The sequence below is a fragment of the Hibiscus syriacus genome, unplaced genomic scaffold (genome assembly GCF_006381635.1).
Source record: "Hibiscus syriacus cultivar Baekdansim isolate YM2019G1 unplaced genomic scaffold, ASM638163v2 tig00019138_pilon, whole genome shotgun sequence".
Lineage (NCBI taxonomy): Eukaryota > Viridiplantae > Streptophyta > Magnoliopsida > Malvales > Malvaceae > Hibiscus > Hibiscus syriacus.
In genome coordinates this window covers 1-19819 of record NW_024062464.1, presented here as the reverse complement: position 1 = coordinate 19819, position 19819 = coordinate 1, and the positions used below count along the sequence as shown (strand labels likewise).

General features: G+C 31.3%; 1 protein-coding gene and 1 pseudogene across 1 annotated transcript; both read right to left on the bottom strand.

Annotated features, from left to right (window-relative positions):
- Window positions 1-9226: 9226 nt before the first annotated feature.
- LOC120209545 lies at window positions 9227-11476 on the bottom strand. The gene is made up of 3 exons (XM_039208526.1): window positions 11449-11476; window positions 11210-11340; window positions 9227-9713 (listed from the first exon to the last, which is right to left on the bottom strand). Exons 1-3 carry the CDS (start codon window positions 11474-11476, stop codon window positions 9486-9488), a joined length of 387 nt encoding a protein of 128 aa, XP_039064457.1. The 3' UTR covers window positions 9227-9485.
- Window positions 11477-11497: 21 nt separating this feature from the next.
- On the bottom strand, window positions 11498-12638 carry LOC120209540 (annotated as a pseudogene).
- Window positions 12639-19819: the final 7181 nt, after the last annotated feature.

Here is a 19819-nt window from a genome sequence, read left to right as displayed (position 1 = left end):
TTATTTGCAAAAATTGGTTTTTAAAATCTTTAATGCATGATATGAAAAATGATAAAAGGGGGTTCAAGATGTAAATTTTGAATAACATCTTGAAACCAAAGGAGAATTCGAGTTGAAAACTTGAAAAGGCAGCTCGAATATTGAATGGTGCAACAATGATATAAGAGATGATCTTAAGCTCTTAATGAAGCACCGCACATCCCAAAGATGTTCTTTAGAGTCTGGAAACAAGAAGTATCTCTACAAGATGAGCATAACAACGATTTCTTCAAGTTAGTGGAAGCCCAAAAAGGCATATATGTTGGATTAACCTGAGAGACCTTACTTTACCATAATTAACCTACACCTTAAAGCAGTCAATAATTTTGACACTTGCCATAGGACTATGATTTTTGAATGATTTAAAAGTTTAGTTGATTTATTTGATATTCATTAAATTCATTGTTTATGATTTGATTCTATTATGAACCTGTAAGAAATAGTACTTTACAAAATTCTTTCATTCTTCAATAAAGAAAGGAGAAAAAATATTTTCAAATAGTACAGTCTCAAATGAGGAAGGTTCTTGAATCAAGTTGTTTCCTATTCTACTTCTATTGTAGAAAAAGAAAGTAATGCCAAAATTATGAAGCATTCTTGAAGGCAAGGGGTCTGAGAGTCCAGAAAATCTAGAGAATTGAACTTATGACGCTCTCATGTGACATCATTAGCAATCCATCAAGAAAAATTATCACTTATTTCATGCTGAGGGCGATAAGAATCTCCAGACAAATTATTTTCCCCAGCCATCAATCCATGTTCTCTAGAAGATTACATCACAGAGCTATAAGTCCCATTAAGGTGTATTATGGGAATGAACAAGTCACTACTTGCACTCTAGTTATACTGTAATGTTGGCTCAAGTCTTGATACATCATTGCTGCTTCTTCCATGCTGATTATTTTCTTTGCCAAGATTATATCCATTATGCCCTTCAGAAGATTGTTGAACTTGAATTTGATAACTTATGGCACAGAATAAGACATTGGAACAAATTCTACACTTATAGACTTTTCATACGAGAGTGTGATATATCTTGGAGCAACAGAAGAGACAGTCATTGTAACAGTCATTGCAAGAAAATGCACCAATAAAAATCTTCTCGATGATGTTTATTTCTTCTAGTAAGGTTGTTACATGGGATGCCACCGACAACAAGGTCGAATTCGCCAAATCTACTCATCAATTACTCCAATCAATCACTATTCAGTTCTTGTGCATTTATTTGCAAAGGTATGCCAAGACAGTAGAAGGCAACCTTTGCATCACTGATCCCAGAGAAAAGAGACAGGACATTGATGTACCTGGGAAATATGCCTATTAAGACTGAAAGATAATAAGCCATTGTATCGACCTGGAATGAATTACCAAGCAATTTATATCCAAAAGATGATCACCTCATTCCGAAGATGCACATATCTTAGACGTCTCTGTTAGAATAATTGAGCACTTCTTAAGTTTGTGACAACATGAAGAGAATTCCTCCAGTTACTTGACAACACTGTATTTAGTGACACTAGAATAAGAGTATTCAAGATAAACAGATTTGGGACATCTTGAAGGCCCATTTCAACCAGAAATAGAATATTGGGGCATTTTGAAAGCTCACAACAATATGAATATTTTAGCATTCTTGGAGGCTTAACTCAGCAAGAAGCAAAAGTTGGGGCAGGCTGAAAGCCTATTTCAATCAGAATCAGGAATGTTGATGTATTTTGAACGTTCATATCAGCAAATGTTGGGGCATGCTGAAGGCCCATGTCTTATGGAAAAATCATTGACTTGAACAAATATTTTCAATGAGATAGAAAGATATGAAGAATGAAAATGGTGAAATAGTCACAGTCGAGCTGACTATACATAATTGATTCGTTCATCAGGCAGTTACATTATGATCATGTTGTTGAACAAATATCTACTCAGCAAAGATAAAGATGGTCCCCAGACAGAACATTCGATCCAATGTTCATTTCCTCAAGATATCAGCTTTGAATTTGATCTTTTGTGTGTCAGTAATGATTGGATATATTTCTTTGAGGTTTCTGGCAGTTAGTTTCAATCATAATGTTGGGGCTACGAAGCTATTTTTACAATAGTTTTTGATTAATCGATGACATTGAAAAGGGAGGCTCGACTCACTTATATTACTGTTATTCCCGTTGTTACTGGGGTTATCATTGCCAGCCAGGCTGAACTAAATTTTCATCTATTTGGTTTTATTATGTGTGTTTCATCTACAACAACAAGAATTCCATGGACCTATTTCTGTGCATAGCTCCTATAGTTGATGTGTTTCTACTTCCTACAACGCTCATTATGGAAGAAAACATGATCGGTGTCATACTAGCCCTTGCCCGAGATGATATCAGGATCAGTTAGTGTCTCTTACTCAATCCGACACTAGCATATTTTGTGAATTTGACCCAGTTTTGGTCATGAAACACACCAACATCTTACTTGTACTCCCATTGAGTTTTTTTCTCAAGTGGTCTTGTGACATCATACAAAAGTTTTGAACACTATGAAAAAGTTTCCCTGACCAGAAATCTGGGCAGAAGCCACATGAAAGGATGAATGTGTTGTCAAGTGTTTTACGAACATCTGAGCAGAAGCCACAGTTGGATGAATGTGTTGTCAAATGTTTTATGAACCAGTGATTATGGTGTTGAACCAATGTTGTGATCATATGGTTTCCATTTATTGATCCAAGATGAAGTCTGTCTTCTTCAACCCCAAGGTTAGAAGTGAGATATGATGAAGATTTCTTTCTATACAAGGAGAACTGAAATTTTAACAACAAGAAACTAGTGGAGCCAACTAAGGTTGAATGACAGGTTGTTGTTAAGCATCTCGAAATGATATGGTTTGAATGACTTTGTTCGAGATCCAATTAGATGTGGAGACATGAAAGGAATTAGGATAAATCTTCCTTGTGATATGTTTCAAGAGTCAAATTAGAACAGACGCTGATTTCCTAATTAATTTGCTGAGTCAGGCATATCTACATCTACATTATTCAAAGATGATATATTCTCTCTTCAAAGCTGATAGATTCTTTTTTTTGAGATGAAAGCTTTATCGGATTTCTAAAAAAGTTCAGATGAAGAAAACCGATGTTATTGAAGACAAAAATGGGGCATCAAGGTCATATTTCTGACTACAGCAACAGTTCCATAAATGAAACATTTCTTCTGAGACTTAAATGAAGCAAAGAAGACACAAAGATGCAGATTGATCAGATGATTCTTCAAAACTATAGCATAAGTTGCTACACTGATATCCAAAGGTTACCCTGGAAATAAATGATCAAGTGAAGGAAGACCGAGTTTGCAACTTTGAAGTCAAATGAAGGGCTCAACATTCATGCATTCATAAGAACATCATTTGCATAATAGAAAATGCATTACATTGCTACATTTGATTGCATTCAAACATGAAGTTTTACAGGTTTTCATATGAAAAAAGAAGATTCATGATGGAAAATACCTTACAAGTGTAAGGTAGAATTCAAGCCTCAGGTACAGGAATCATGCAAACATCTGAAGAATAGATGGTCGCAATCCACAGAAGAAGTATTATTTTAAAGTGGGGCCTGTTACCCAACTAAAAAGTTATTTCGAAAAATGAGAAAACAATTTCCAAAGTTTCTCATTTAATTTTTTTCTGAAAATGAAATTGTTGAATAGTAAGAAAATGATTTCCAAAGTTTCTTACTTAGTAAACTATTTCCCAAATTTGTAAGTCCCACGGGCCATCCATAAGACCTTCAGTGCAGGATGTTTTCAAATAGCAATTTATCTCACTTGAGATTGTTTTTCTTAAAACAAATTGTTTCTCGCTGGAGAAAGTTTCACTTGAAATAGCAATTTATCTCACTTGAGATTGTTTTTCTTAAAACAAATTGCGTCTCGCTTGAGACAATTTCACTCGAAACAATAATTTATTTCACTTGAGATTGTTTTCTTAAAACAAACTAGTTCTCACTGGAGAAAGTTTCCCTCGAAACAACAATTTATCTCACTTGAGATTATTTTTCTTAAAACAAACTTTGTCTCGCTTGAGACAGTTTCACTCGAAACAAGAAATTTTATCTCACTCGAGATTGTTTTTCTTAAAATAACCACAGAAGGAGTTCATAATGAGAAGAACTCATCTGAAGGAAGAAATTCATAATGAGAAGAACTTGTTCAACCTTTTGCTTGAATTCATCACTTGATGGATCAACATTGTCAGGTAGAGTTCATAATAAGAAGAACTCATCTGAAGAATGAGAAGAAGTTCATAATGAGAAGAACTTGTTTAACCCTTTGCATGACTCTATCACAGAAGGAGATAGATCAACATCAACATTTCCAAAAGTGTTCATAATGAGAATAACTCATCTGAAGAAGGAAGAAGAAGTCCATAATGAGAAGAACTTGTTCAACCTTTTGCTTGAATTCATCACTTGATTGATCAACATTGCCAGGTAGAGTTCATAATAAGAAGAACTCATCTGAAGAATGAGAAGAAGTTCATAATGAGAAGAACTTGTTCAACCCTTTGCATGACTCTATCACAGAAGGAGATAGATCAACATCAATATTTCCAGAAGTGTTCATAATGAGAATAACTCATCTGAAGAATGAGAAGAAGTTTATAATGAGAAGAACTTGTTCAACCTTTTGCATGACTCTATCACAGAAGGAGATAGATCGGCATCAATATTTCAGAAGTGTTCATAATGAGAAGAACTCATCTGAAGAATGAAGAAGAAGTTCATAATGAGAAGAACTTGTTCAACCCTTTGCATGACTCTATCACATAAGGAGATAGATCAACATCAACATTTCCAGAAGTGTTCATAATGAGAAGAACTCATCTGAAGAGGAAGAAGAAGTTCATAATGAGAAGAACTTGTTCAACCTTTTGCTCGAATCCATTGCAGAATGAGACATATCAACATCAACATTGTCATTCTTAATCAAATCCATCACAGAATGAGGTGAATTGTATTTCCCAGTGGAAGAGTTCATAATGAGAAGAATTCGTCCGAAGTGAATGAAAAGTTCATAATTAGAAGAAATTTTAGATCAGAAGTTTGAACACTTTAAGCTAAAAATGGTGCTTTATATCTTTGCTCCATTCCTGTTTCACAGAAATGAGCAAAGAGGGGCAACTGTAATCACCATTTTTACCTTAGCCTCCAGCAGCTGCCAACACTTCAACAGCAGTTGTCCCTCCACGTCCACATTCCAGCATCTTCCACCAACAGCAGCTGGTCATCCATGTTTCAGCAACTCTCCAGCAACTGCCAACACTTCAACAACAGTTGTCCCTCCACGCGCACCAACAAGCAAGCAACAACACAAAAATTATCATATGTAATTTTCATTTTTTCTTTTATCTTACACATGTAAAACCAGGGTTATAAAAACCCAAAGAAAGATTGTAAGAGACAGGCAGCAGTAGATGGTAAAAAACAAGAGCAATACAAAGAAAATCAGAAACAAAAATACAGAAAATGTTCTCTTCAATTTAGTTTTTTCTTTTATTTTTTAGCTTTGTATATATATATATATTCGAAATAAAACAGCAAATATAAGAGAAAAATATAGGATTTTTACCTTGGGGTTTCGGGTACCACATCACCGTCGAAGTCAGGTATAGCGTCGGGAGGTGAGCTTACGCGGTGGCCGAATTTTTTAGGGGCATCGGTCACATAAGAGGAAGAGAGTAAGAGATGAAAAGGGAGATAAGCCTTGGGTTTAGGCTCGTTTAAGGAGTGTTTTATCGGTCGGAGTGTGAGGACCACCAAATCGGTGGCTAGCGATGGTGGGTTGTTTTGGTTGAGCGGCGCCGAAGTGAGGGGATAAGAAAAGGAGATGAGATGAACGGGGAAGGGAAGAAGAAGGTTTAAGTTTTTTTTAGGTTTTAATTTTAGTTTTTTTAGATAAATATATTAGGATTTATTTTAATTTTAAAAAATTTTCTTTTTATACCCCTAAACATTTACAACATTTTTACATTTTAAACCAATAGTTTTAGGGTTAAATCACATTTAAATCCCTTACATTTCCTACGTTTTTTCGTTTTGGTCACTGATATCCTTTCTTTATTTTTATTTTTGAATTTGAGCATATTAATTTTATTTTGTTTCTATTCTAGTCATATTTACATTTTATTTTATTTTAACATTGATATATTATTTTTATTTATTTATGTTTTGGTTATTTGTTATATTTTATTATATTTTATTTTAATATGTTGTTTGGTTTGTTCACAATTTTGTCATTTAAGTTTTATCTTATTTTAAATTTTTGATATATTGGTTTTGTTTGATTATATTTTTGCCAATGTCTAAATTATAATTTGGTTATTGCTTTTATTTTATTTTTATTACTGTCATTTATTTTTCAATACTTTAAATTTAGTATTTTAATTATTGCTCTTTATTTTTATTTTTATTTTATTTTAGTCATATTAATATATATTATTTGATTAATTTTATAAGATGATAATATTTATTTATTTATTTTATATCAAAGAAAGGGACAGTCTTAAAGCAACTAGATGTCCTATTCAGATATTCTTAAATAAATAAATATCCTTATTTTATAAATTATATATATTTTAAATTATTAGGAAAATGTTTTTATTTATTTATTTATCAATATTAAGAAATGACAGTCTTAAAATAACTGGATGTTCATTTTCTGATATTTTTAAATGAATAAATATCATAATTATAATAACTTAAATATATATATATATATATATATATATATTTACTTTACTTTTATATTTTAATATATTTTCTTAGAATTATCTTAGGATTGTAAATTAAATTCATATTCGAATTCTTAAATTCTATTATTAGAGACAATTTATAATCGACAGGTACCAATTTTGGGCATTGTGGGGGTGCTAATCATTCCCCAAACGTAACCGACCATAGATCCCTTTTTATTAATAAAAAGAATGAATTTTTGGTTATAAACGCAGATTGGCTTATTTTTTAAAAAAAATGGTGTTTTCTTAAAAACTTTTTTAAAATATGATTTTTAGGTATTCGACCTACCTAACCCAAAAAGGTTGATGGCGACTCTCAAAACATTTTTAATCAAAATCATTTTTATCCACATTACTTTTTCAACCAAGTAAAAAATTCGTGCCCGGGCGAAAACCGGTTACGACACATTGCAATGGTTCTCTGCTGAAACTATATACCCACATACATATGTGTGGGTGGGTGTGGAGAATTCTTTTCAAATTTGTCTATGGATTTTGCTGCTCAGTGTTAGCTATTAGTTTTAATTTAGATTTTCCTTTTATCATATTGTACGTATTTTATATATGACTATCAATCTTCTTTATCTGAATATTCATCTACGTCCTTGATAATCATCAACTAACATTGTTTCTTTAGTCCAAGTAGGAAAATTCCTTGTACAGCATCTGAACCGAGTCTTGTTCTATAATTGAATCCAAGAAATAATTATTAAAATTACCAACCGAAACTTGGAGAGAGAGAGAGGAGGAGGAGGACGCGAGCTGCAATAGATAGAAAGGGTTTATTCGATTACATATTTACATTGTTTGGACTCCCAAGAAATGGAAATGGTGCTCTTAGAGCTATCAAAACATCCAATAAACTTCATATTTCTCTGCTTTCGACACAAAACGAATCATTGCTGATGACAATGATAAATTCTAAGGTACTGGTTTAGAATGGTATTCGGCTCCTATTATAATTGATAATCAAATCTTAAACAAGAAAAAAATTATTTAATCAAAGAAAAGGACAAATAAAAAACGAGGACATAATAAAGGGAAGAGTCAATAGAGAATTATACAAAAGGTTTACTTTTTTTTATTATAAAGTAATATTTATTCAGATGTTTTCTTAGTCTATTAATGACATACACTATGCTTGTGATAGAACATTATTATTTTCTGTTGCATTTTTCCAATAGTTTGGTAAAAATATGCATATTTTAAATAATTTTATTAAAGAGAGAGGTATATTATAATTTAATCTGAGAAATATTTTAAATTAAACACGACTTATGTATTTGATTAAAAATAAAAAAAAATAAAAAATATTGCAAAATTAAAGTAATTAGACCCGTAATAAAATTAAGATGATTAGATTCAATATTATTCAAGATATGATTTGTCAGACTAATTTGAGAAATCAAAATTAAATTAAATTTGAATTCGAATAAAAATAAAAATAATCTAAACTGGGATATAATTAAATTTGCAAATCAGTTTAATAAAACAAATAAGGATAATTCAATTTGAAAATGTTTTCTTTTTCATTTAAATGTCACGGTGATCTAAAGATGAGACTGAATTCTTAAAAAGCAGAAAAAACATCATCATTATTAGTATTATTATTGTTAAACATAGGGGAGTTCATTATTTGGTTTTAACCTAATTAATCAATCGAATCGAATTAGTTCGATCGGTGAACTGTTAATACTTTTTTCAATATTCGATTCACGGTTAATTAGGTTCGAAATCAGTTAATTAATCGAATTAACCGAAATTATTAAATATTATATAAATTATATATATTATAAACTTATTTTAAGCTCAAACCCATCAAAAATTAATATCCTACTATTTTTTTAATCACACTAGACTCATTAAATTATCAATACCTAATTAATTTTTAACTCTAATAAAAAATACATATATTATATTTAAATTAATCTAATTATAAAAAATTATAAAAAAAAATCGGTTAATTCTGTTAACCGACCAAAATAACTAAACTTTATTCAATTCGATTAATATTTTCAAAGAAAATTTTGGTTCGGCTAACGATTAAAGAGAAAAAAAATCGATTAATTCAATTAATAGTAATTCGGTTCAGTCGGTGGCCGAATTAACCGTTTGAAAACCCCTAGTTAAACAGATGAACATCATTCGGTATGTAATATCTCTGGCCAATGCACGCATAAGATTAACAAAGGTGAAACGAAACCGGATTAAATAACTTTTGATCCTTAAACTTGTTAATTTTTTTATAACTTGATCCTAATATACTTTCTATTTGCAATGATGGTTGAACATGAGTTTTTAATTATTTTGATGATATAACACTGAGATTGTACAAAATTTGCTTTATCTCCAACCAAAATGCGGTGGGAGCTAAGAAAAGGCTGTATTCTTTTGCAAATAAATCAATCTCAGACAAGTTTCTCATTCTCAAACATCTCGAAAATGGAAAACCGAATAAGAAAAATTCTAAGAAATTGCATGACACATGATTGTACAGAAAACAGAGTTGCAAGTGTGTTTGCTCTCACCTATATGAACAATTAGGCAAAAAGTCAGGGAATCTCCGTCCAAATAAGGAGAGGAAGCTAAAGAGACTCACGGGTCGTGCCGCTTTATAGGATCATAGTGAAGACCCTTGATAACGGAGCCAACCTGATTCGCAGCGATACTTTTTGTTATCTCGGCAAACTGGATGATACAACCCCAACTTGAACCGAAGGATAACCGGGAAGTTTTTTCGGTTCTGGGCTTGATCTTCCCTGTAGAAGAGCTGCTCTCTGGGGGTTTAAAAGCAGAAGCTGTTGCATGTCGACTGGAAGCACGTTTAACACTGCCTGTAGATCACCTTTCAGTTTCTGGCACATTGTTGTGGAGTCTGATAAGCCCCTTCCAGATTGCAACAGCTGAATATCACATGCAGCGAATGGTTTTAAAATCATTACACCGTGCCCCAGTAGTCATATTTATAAATTTAAACATGAAAACATTAAATACGTAATTTGAGAAAAACAATAATTATGAAGAACATACATGACGGATGCTTATACGAATCATGTATTGGCATTTCCCTTTTGGCTCAGTCTTTTTTGGGGGCAAAAATGAGAGTATGAGGTCACTTCATGGAAGACACAGGCTTTAGTTACATGTCCTAAAGATAACTCTTCTAGCAGAGCATATCTTACGATTCGTTTTAAACTAAAAGAAGACTTAAGGTGCACTATGATTTCACTAGGATTCTCTTCTTTTTTGTTGTTATTGTATTTTTTTTTGGAATGAAATTTTGTTGTTATTGTAACATATACAAAACACAAGCTTGTTTGCATGATAATAGTGCTGACGCATGGTCTATTGGCACATTTAGGGAAGAGAGAGAGAGGGTCATTCAAGACGGGAGTTGCTACATTAAGCTGATCGCTGAAGAACAAATGACAAGAAAGTTCGATTGCAAAATTGATGGTTGGTAAAGTAGAGCTGCTGGCAGAAGACAGTTAGGAAGCGGTGAAATTACTCATTCAAAACCCAAAGAGAAGGAAAAAAATCATCAAAACAAAGTTGAGTACAAGCTTATTCAACCAGAACATCAAGTCTAGTGAAATTTGACACCTTTTTGGTTGTTATTTTGTAAATTGCTATATGCTTTTGCCGACTTTATGCTTCCAAAAGCAAAAGGCACGTTATTTTAATTCCACAAACAATCAGTTTATATGAATTAGAGGTTTTCTTTCAACTATTTGCTCATTTTTTGGCCAAATATTATTTGTTGTATCCAATATGCTTTTGCTTTATATCAAATGAAAACACACCCAAAAGAAAATATACGAAGTAAATGTGATCAGTGATTCTATTATTTCTTTGAATTTTACTTATTTTGTACTTTAGCTATCAACATATTAAAGAATAAAATTAAGCATTAACATTTGGATCCAAAGGCTGTTTGCATCTAGATATGAAAATTCTTATTCAGTAAGACTCCTCATATTCTGATTTCCATGTCGGTAGTTTCTGGCACTACAAAATTGACGGTAGCAGAGTTATAACATTGGAGAGAAAAAGACGGGGAAGCAAAACTAAGATTAACATAGAGAGAACTACATTAAAAGAAGTTCATGAAGATTCGAGAGCGGGAGTCTTGGATACTTTTTTTTTTTGAAGAAGAAGAAGGGATGAAATAAGAAAAAGGGAGGAAATCGGAATGAAAAAGAAAGACAGCAAAGGTTGAGGAAAGAGTGGAAAGGAGAACAAGGTCTATGTGTCAACATGAATCAGGAGCCCCTATTCCAGACTAACTGATGCCCTCGGACTAATTAACAGTTCTCCAAGCAGATTACTCTTAATAGCGTTGAAGCAATCAATATCAGTCAGAAACATCTACTATCATCCTGAAAAGGGGGGAAATTACCTGTATTTCTTCAAGAAGATGCCTCTCAATAGCATTAAGGCAGTCAACAATTTCCAGTTCAGGCATTCTAGATATAAGGAGATGTATGTCCGTTAAGAAAACGCCTGAATGCAAAGAGAATCCATCTCTAACTAAAATGAACAATTAAAATAGACTCTAGGAACCACAGATTGCATGCAAAAGCTGGATGACAAAATTAACATGCACAAGCAATACACATAAAAAAGAAACCAACTAACAAAGCTGAGAAACATTCACATTACCCATACAGGTCCAGCCAGTTAGATCTCATACGCTTGGATAGAAACTTGCCTCACAGCATTGTGGAGGAGTTGGTTCTATGATAAGAATTGGCTCAACGATAAGTAACAACTCCCACAATAACCAAAGTTGCAATAAAAGCCCTCCGACTGTTCCGAAAATATCAGAATCATGAAATAGACCTTGAGGCATTGATTGATTATTGGGAAGAAAGGGAGCCATAGATGAAGCAGATTCCTCATATGACATTCCACTTTCCAAAGGTAAGCTGTGAGGAGGTGGCAAGGTAACTTTAAGCATTGCATTCCCAATTGGAAGCTCCATTAATTTGCTAGGTACAGGACTATGCCACAAGGAAACGTAACCAGCAATATGTTCAATAGCTTTTCTTCCTATATCAAAGTAAAGAGGGCCCATGATTTGTAACAAAGGCCTAAACACACTAGAGTAAGGCCCATGCGACAAAATTACTACTGATTTTTGTTCCCCGCCTAGTTTTAGCCTCTCATCATGCCTTTGCCTATTGAATACATAACCATACAAGTACTTTGAACTTTTATTACCAATACTTGATCTCGGAATCAAATTCTCTTCTGGTGTTGAGGTTGTTTCTTTATGATCAATTTCAGTTATTTCAGATGAAGTAAAATGGGCCTGTTCGAAATGTTTCTGCCTTCGGAATCGAAAAAGAAGACGCAATCGTGGATACTGGAGCAGTTCTGGTAATGCGAAACGGAATCCGAACTAAAAGCAACCTCAAGTTCCTCTTCTTGAGTGAGACTACCAGGTGGATAACAGTCTTCTATGAGCTGACCTTGTTCGAGATCAAATCTAATGATACAAAAGGCAACTACCCATCGCTGCAAAGCATCCGAATCAGCTTCTAAACTAAGCTCCGACTTCACAGAAAACGAAGGGGATCGACTCATTTCCTAGTGCTTTTTTCAACAGCCTCCCTCATTAATAAAAAATACCAAATCTTAATCATCTTCATCCACCATTCTCATGAAAGTTAACTCATTAAATACCAAATTATTCAATTAAATACAGTTCTCTTCTTTCAGAACTCCTGTATGCAAAAAGGAAAAAAATAAGAACTACAGAAAATGTTTATTTCGTTACTGAACAGAATTTGGGGAATGGGGACTAAAGCAACTAAATTGCAAAAACTGGGAGCAGTGTGAATGTCATAATTGCATCCTAAGCTAATAATTAAACCAAAAACAAAGTGAAAAAAAAACAAGGATCTAAAAAATGGGTAATTGAAACTTACCAAAATGGAAGAACCCATAAACGGTAGTAGAAGAAACAATCTGGGTCAGAGGAGATATGAGTTCCCAATTGGCCAGCAACAGATGGGTAGTCGTTAATTTTCTGAAAAAATGAGGGAAAATATGAGGTTTTTTTTTATATTTGATTTTGCTTTGCTTCGAAAACCGTACCAAAAATTCCCAATTATTGAAAAGTATAATTTACATTAACCAACTTTGATAACATACTGAAACATTTCGATGGTGAATTGAAACAGGTAATCTAATTCCGGTTATATTTTTCAGACGGAAATTTAATCTCTCTTTCTTCAATGCAGAATGAGTGCTGCTTCCCACACTGGGAATCGCGAAAGGTAAATGGTGGATGTAATATTACGATGATTAAAAAGGATAAACTTCCAAGTTCACCTTCTCATTCATTATTGTGGAATATTAATCGAATTTAATGTTATGAATTTATTTTAATTCTTAAATAAAATTATTCTAATTTATTTATTTAAATTTAAACGCCTAAGTTGAAAAGCTTTAATACACAAATTATGTATTAGTTCACCTATAACCATTTATCATTTTTAATACATTATTAAAATATATTTACTATAAAACGACCGACTGAATTAATGTCGCAATTGTTTAAAATTCTTTAAAATTTGATAAAGATTCCTCCAAAAGAATTTTTTTTATATAAATATGGGGTAAGTACCTGTATTTGTTCAAAGATAACTCTTAATCATTTAATATTGAACGTTTAAATCTTTAATAATCCTGATGCTTAAACTCGAGACCTCAAAAAATAACAACAATTCTTTTACAACTAAGATCGATTGATTCGTGCATATTACTCCTACTTATCTTCTGCAATTTGAATTATTAATGTATAATAAATTGTTCTTATGTTAATTTTAAATTAAACGTTTATTTTATTATATAAGATGGATTGATTCAAACCACAAAAGGAACAATTCTTATAATATTTTTTGTGGTTCGTACTCATTCACAAACTCACAAACCCTTGGGTAGTTTTCAATTTTTTTCGTTCATGGTAGTGGTAGTGGTGTTCTCCGATCGCCGCTTGTTATTTTTATTTATGTTTTATTGTATTTACTATAATAATACTATTGGCCCTTTCTCTAATAAAGGGTATCATGGCTATCGGTAAAGGTTTTTATTTGGAATTCTTCTTGATTTTTTATTTTATTTGAATACATGGTTGTTGCTTTCCCGACGTATGGTTACTCTCTGTTCGTTTGTTCAAGACGATCAATTGATTATCGGATAAAGGTGTCGGATGGGATTGTTGTTAAGGGGAAATCACTTTTTTCATTGGCTATTTTAATTATTCTTCAAGTTTCTCTCCTCCATGTTTATGCTCAGAGTCGTTGGTTTGTTCAATTTTTTACATCGTTGATTCACTTGTTAATGGTTTTGTTTATAGTTTATCTCTCTGCGATCATTGTTATATGTTATTTCGATAATTATGATTAAATTTATTCAATCTATATTTAGTAAGACGTTTGTTGATGTGACTTCGATAAATGAAATATCTTGTTTATGCTAAAAAAAATATTTGTGGATTTGTTAATTGGGCCAAAGCAACTTCTTCAGTGTGGAACGCTTAACCATTTTCTGTTGGCCCACGCGCTGGGTGCTCTTTCCAACAACCCAAACCATGCCCAGTCGAACATTCATCATTTTCATAAATCTTTTCAAGAACAACGTATAAGACAAAAGGAGTCGTATATATAATAAAGGATAAACTACATACTTAGTACTTAAATTGTCAGTTTCGATCCGTTTTAGTATCTAAACTTTTAATTTTTTCAAAACAATATTTAACGTTTAGTTTTTATTTCATTTTAGTATCTCACTGTTAAAAATTTAACACATTTAATATTTAAACTATCAATTTTGGTATGTTTTAGTACTTAAACTTTCATTTAAAAAAAATTAACGTTAAAATTTTAACATAATACTAAAATGAAATAAAAAAATAAACTTTAAGTATGATTTTAAAAAAATTGAAAGTTTAAAAATTAAAACATATCAAAATAAATAGTTTAAGTACTAAACGCGTGATTTACCCTATAATAAAACCTTTTTTCCCATTATTTCCATATGCAGCCCTAACTAAATAATGTTGATGGAATGGAGCGGGTGACACTGTTATAATTATTTGGCATAAGGGTTATTATTGTCCTATAATAAATTTAATTTATTATTTTCGTCTATATCATTTTTCCTATCAATTTAGCTCTTGAAGTTATCTATGGCATTCATCCTAACTCACTAAGTATGTTTTGAGTAATATAACTATTAGTCTTCTTTATTTTTCAACACTAGTAATTTATAGATCAACCAAATATTAACGATGTGATTTGATGATGATGTGATATTTATTAAAAATAAATAATAAAATATTTATAATATTTACTAAATACATATGTTAGAAAAAATCCTTAAAAAGTTGACATAATTTTTTAATCTCATCGAAATAAATAATAAAATTTTGGGATTTTGTTCTAACGAGAGTGTTTAATAAATATTTTAACTTGATCCCTTAATCCACGTACTCAAAGACTCACAATTATGTTAGTAAAAAAGTCAATGAACTTCAAGGGTTATGATGAACAAGATGGACAACTTCGAGAGCTAATTTGATGTAAAAAAAGTGATAAAGACAAAAATGATAAATTATATTTACTACATAAGCTATAGTGACCCTTAAGCCTATTTATTTTCATCCCATCTCACAATAATACATTTAAAAGACACAATAAAATAAATATTAACTATTTTGATTTATAATAAAAACAAGTCATTAAATTGAAAAAAATAATCTTCATAGTAGATATTTACCTATTTAATTTCAATTATTCGAATATATAATAATTGAGAATTATGAGTGACAGACAATAAGAGTAAGAAAGTCTTGATTCATCCACCCTCGCATGCCTGACAGTGACCAATTTTGTTTGTCTGAAAATACAAAATTACCAAATTTAGTTTACTGTGAAGTTAGTGACCCCAATATACCTAAATGCTTAGCTTGTAATAGAAAACGGTTCACCCCCTGAAGAAGATACTCAAATGTAAGCCCACGATGAGTTGATTTTTATATGTTTAAAATTTATTGTTATCTTCTTTAAAAATATCATTGTGCTTAAAATATATTCTTTAACGTATTAATCTTTTATATGTAACATATACAAAACCTTACATCCTTTCTTCAATGTTCAGTTTATGATAGAAAAAAATCTTATATCTAATCCTCATAGGTTGGTTAAGTGATAAATATTTTGATATCATTTAAATAATGTCTCAAATTGAAGTATTTGTATATATAAAATTCACTAAAATTAAATATACAATTTAAATCGATCAAAATTAATCAGATAAGTCCAATTAACAACTACATCAAATGATTTGTGTCAGCAAAAAGTATTATCTTTACCTTTTTTGTTTTTTGTTTTGGTATGAAATAGTGTTAAAAGAACTTAAATCACAAATTCAATATTTTATTTTACTTATTTCGTTTTTCATGTACGTAAAAATTAAGAAAATGGAGTTAACGCGGAAAGCAGCGTGAGAAGAAGCGGCTCAGCTCAACATGTGGTGGTGCTAATCGTGGCAGAAAAGGGAGGAGTCGGGAACAACGGCGGCCAGAAATGGTAAGACCAGATGGGGAGTGGCTTGAGATAAATAAGGTAAGAACAAACAAAAGCATTGGGATTGAAATTTAGGTGTTCCCATTTATTAGCGGATAAGACCGACTCTATCGGACGACACAGAGTTTGTACTTATATAAGACCCCTAGGGTTTCTCCATGACCCGGTCTTTGTAGTTTGTGGGCAGGTAAATTTTAATCGCCTACTCTAGTCACGACCATCTCTTTATTCACTGATTTTTTAATTAATTATTGATATTAGATTTATCGATATTAAATTTTACAAAGATTTATTTTGATGACAACTGTCCTTACTCAATTTATTTTATACCCAAACACCAAAACTAACATTTTCTTTTATTCTTCATCTATATTTTATTATCATATGAATTATTTTATATTCACAATAACTAAATTAAATTTTATATATACAAGTATTAGAATATCATATATTTCAAACTAAAAGTATAGTCACAATTACTGTTACAATACAACATTTAAATCATAACAATGAAAATCAAATAAAAAAACATTTATTATTTTATTAAAAACAACCTCAAACAATATTAATTGAAAAAATACCATCCAAAGTGTACACTTAGGATGACTTAGCATTATGCAAAACGTGATATCTAGAGCTGTAAATGAGACGAGACAGATCGTGAGCTACTCGAGATCGACTCGAACAAGGCTTGATAAATACTCGGATTGAATGGACTCGACTCGAGTGCTTAACGATTCAAAACGAGCTACTCGATATACGACTCGAAAAGCTCGTGAGTAGCTCGAAAATATAATATATTAAGATATATATATATATATATATATATATGTATAATAAATTATTAATAATATTAATATTTATGTATTGATTTTTTAAAAAGATACAGTAAAATTTTCATGTATTTAAGGTTTATGTTCGAGTTTGAATTTGAAGTTTCAATCGAGTTAAGTTTAAGATTTTTTTTTTCATTTTGAGCCTTTTCGAGCTGCTCATGAGCTTCAGTTCAGAATTTCAAGTTCGAGTCGAGTTTGAAAATTTTAAGCTTGTGAGTTTTCGAGTCGAGTCGAACTCCATTTCAAAGTTTTCGAGTTGAGTCGAGCTCAGCAATACTCGAGCTCGACTCGGCTCGTTTACACCCCTAGTGATATCTATCAATTTTTTTAGATAATTTCATTTAATTTTTAGATAAAGGGCATAATAAATACATAAAATTTGTTTTTCGTAAAATGTGAGGTCTGATCTCGTTTTCACAAAACATGTGGTAAACCTACGTGAATAATTTGGTAGATTTTTTTTTTCAATTAATACTATTTAGGGTTATTTTTCTAATAAAATAATAAATGGGGTTTCTCATTTAATAATGTTTGTAATACAAGCATATTAATAGATCAAACTAAATTTAAACTCAAATTTATGTATGAGTTCACGTATAATAGTACTCATATAGTAAATTACAAACATAAAGAAATATTTAACTTGAGTTTTTATATAAGGCTTAATACTAAAATAAGTGCCCAAACTATATCTAAATTTTTGAATAAGTGTCTAAATTATTTTTTGACCCATCCAAATAGTTAACGTTACAAACGTTATTCATTTAGGTGTACGGGTCATCAACGATGTTAAATTTTCCATTAAGTAACACGTGTTACAATATGGTTTTTAAAATTTGTATTTAAAATTAAAAATTAAAAAAGTAATATATATATAATATATATATATTTAAAGAAAAACATAAACATTTTGAAAAAATCCAAAACTTTGAAAATCTTCATTTAAATCCCTAAATTCACGCCGACCATTGTTCTTTACCGTTGACGAAGCTCCACATGACCTCATCTTTCCGCAAGCAACCAAACCCCCATAATATCGTGACCGATCGACGACAAATCAACGTTTTATACACCGTGAACCTTATGATGAAAATCGTGATCTCATACGATATCGATGACCAATTGGCGACAACTATGACGACGTATGACTAGAAGGATGACATGGATTACATCGGCGATAATGATCGTGGCCGAAAAGAGGGGCGACATGTTAAGGATAGGATTTGGGGATTTTAGGTATTTTGTGGCTTTTTATAATTTAAGATAAATTAGGTTTTTTATAAATATAATAATATTTATTCAAAAATAAATTATCAAATTATGACAAATGTCACTTAACGAGAAAAATTAAAGTTGTTAACGATCCTAGTACCTAAATAGATAACGTTTATAAACGTCAGAGATCAAAAAATAATTTAGACACTCATTTGAGAATTAAGTATCACTTATTTTGATATTAAGCCTTTATTTAACGATGCAGGATTTTTATGACCAAGTTTAATTTAAGTGATATTGTGATTGACATGATATATAAGTGGACATAAGATTAGTTTAAGAGTATTATTTGGGTATAGAAGCATAAAATGAAAATGGTAAGAATGTAATAAGAAAAGGAAAAAGCTAAAGGGATAAGCACGCGTGGATGAGGGAGGACACCAAAAACAATAAGATCGGTGGGTAAAAATAGAGAGTGAGAAAGAGGGAATTGGCCCCTTCTCTTTTTGTCGAAAGCGACGTTTCGCTCAGAGGGAGATAGATGCCTCTGTCTCTCTCTTTCTTAGTCAAATTCACAATTGGCCTTTCATGGCAATACCCACTCGCTCCCCATGCCAAACCATGAACCCCCCCTTCTTTTTCCTTTCATTTTCAGTCTTATAAGATAATGCTCATTCCTATACCAAAAAAAAAAAACTATGAAAAAGATGGCTCTTTAAGTTCAAATTCTTCCATTAGTGCTTACATTATATGTCAAATATGGTTATACTCCAATCCACTCTTTTTTATCCCTCAACTTTTTAAAATTTTAACCTTTTGATATTTCTTAAATAGTATTCATTCAATTTGTTTAGAATTAGTTTATTATTTATTTTAAAAACTAACATAGACAATTATTTTTAAAGATTTCAGTTTAAGATTTATTGTTTAGAAATATTATAATATTTTTTGAAAGGATAAAATATATATTCTTGACATGACATGGTAAGTTATGACGTAAAAAATAAATAAATTGGTTATGGAAAATTAAAGTAAATAGATAATTCTAGTCAAGAATAATAATTTTTCAAGAGACATAAGATGAAAAAATTAACCCTTTTGAGTTGTCTTAGAAACTCTCAACTTATGCAATTGCTTAGTTTAAGACTGGAATATCAATACTAAAAATGGTTGATGGACTGAAATAGATTGAATTAGAATATAAAAAATAAATGTATAACATATGTATAGTACAAGGATTAATATAAGAGTTTAGCCGCTGTTTTGTTTCCGATAAATTTGCCCCTTTGGGTTGTCTAGCTCCTCAAGTCATCCTTTTCACAGAGACAGCCCCCATAGACATAGAGTACATCAGCTTGCTGT

Coding starts and splice junctions, on each gene's coding strand:
- LOC120209545 (XM_039208526.1), bottom strand. CDS start 11,476: ATGGGTAATGTGAATGTTTCTCAGCTTT. Junction 11,341..11,448: donor TGTGAATGTTTCTCAGCTTT/GTTAGTTGGTTT, acceptor TGTTCATTTTAG/TTAGAGATGGATTCTCTTTG. Junction 9,714..11,209: donor ATCTTCTTGAAGAAATACAG/GTAATTTCCCCC, acceptor TGTGATATTCAG/CTGTTGCAATCTGGAAGGGG.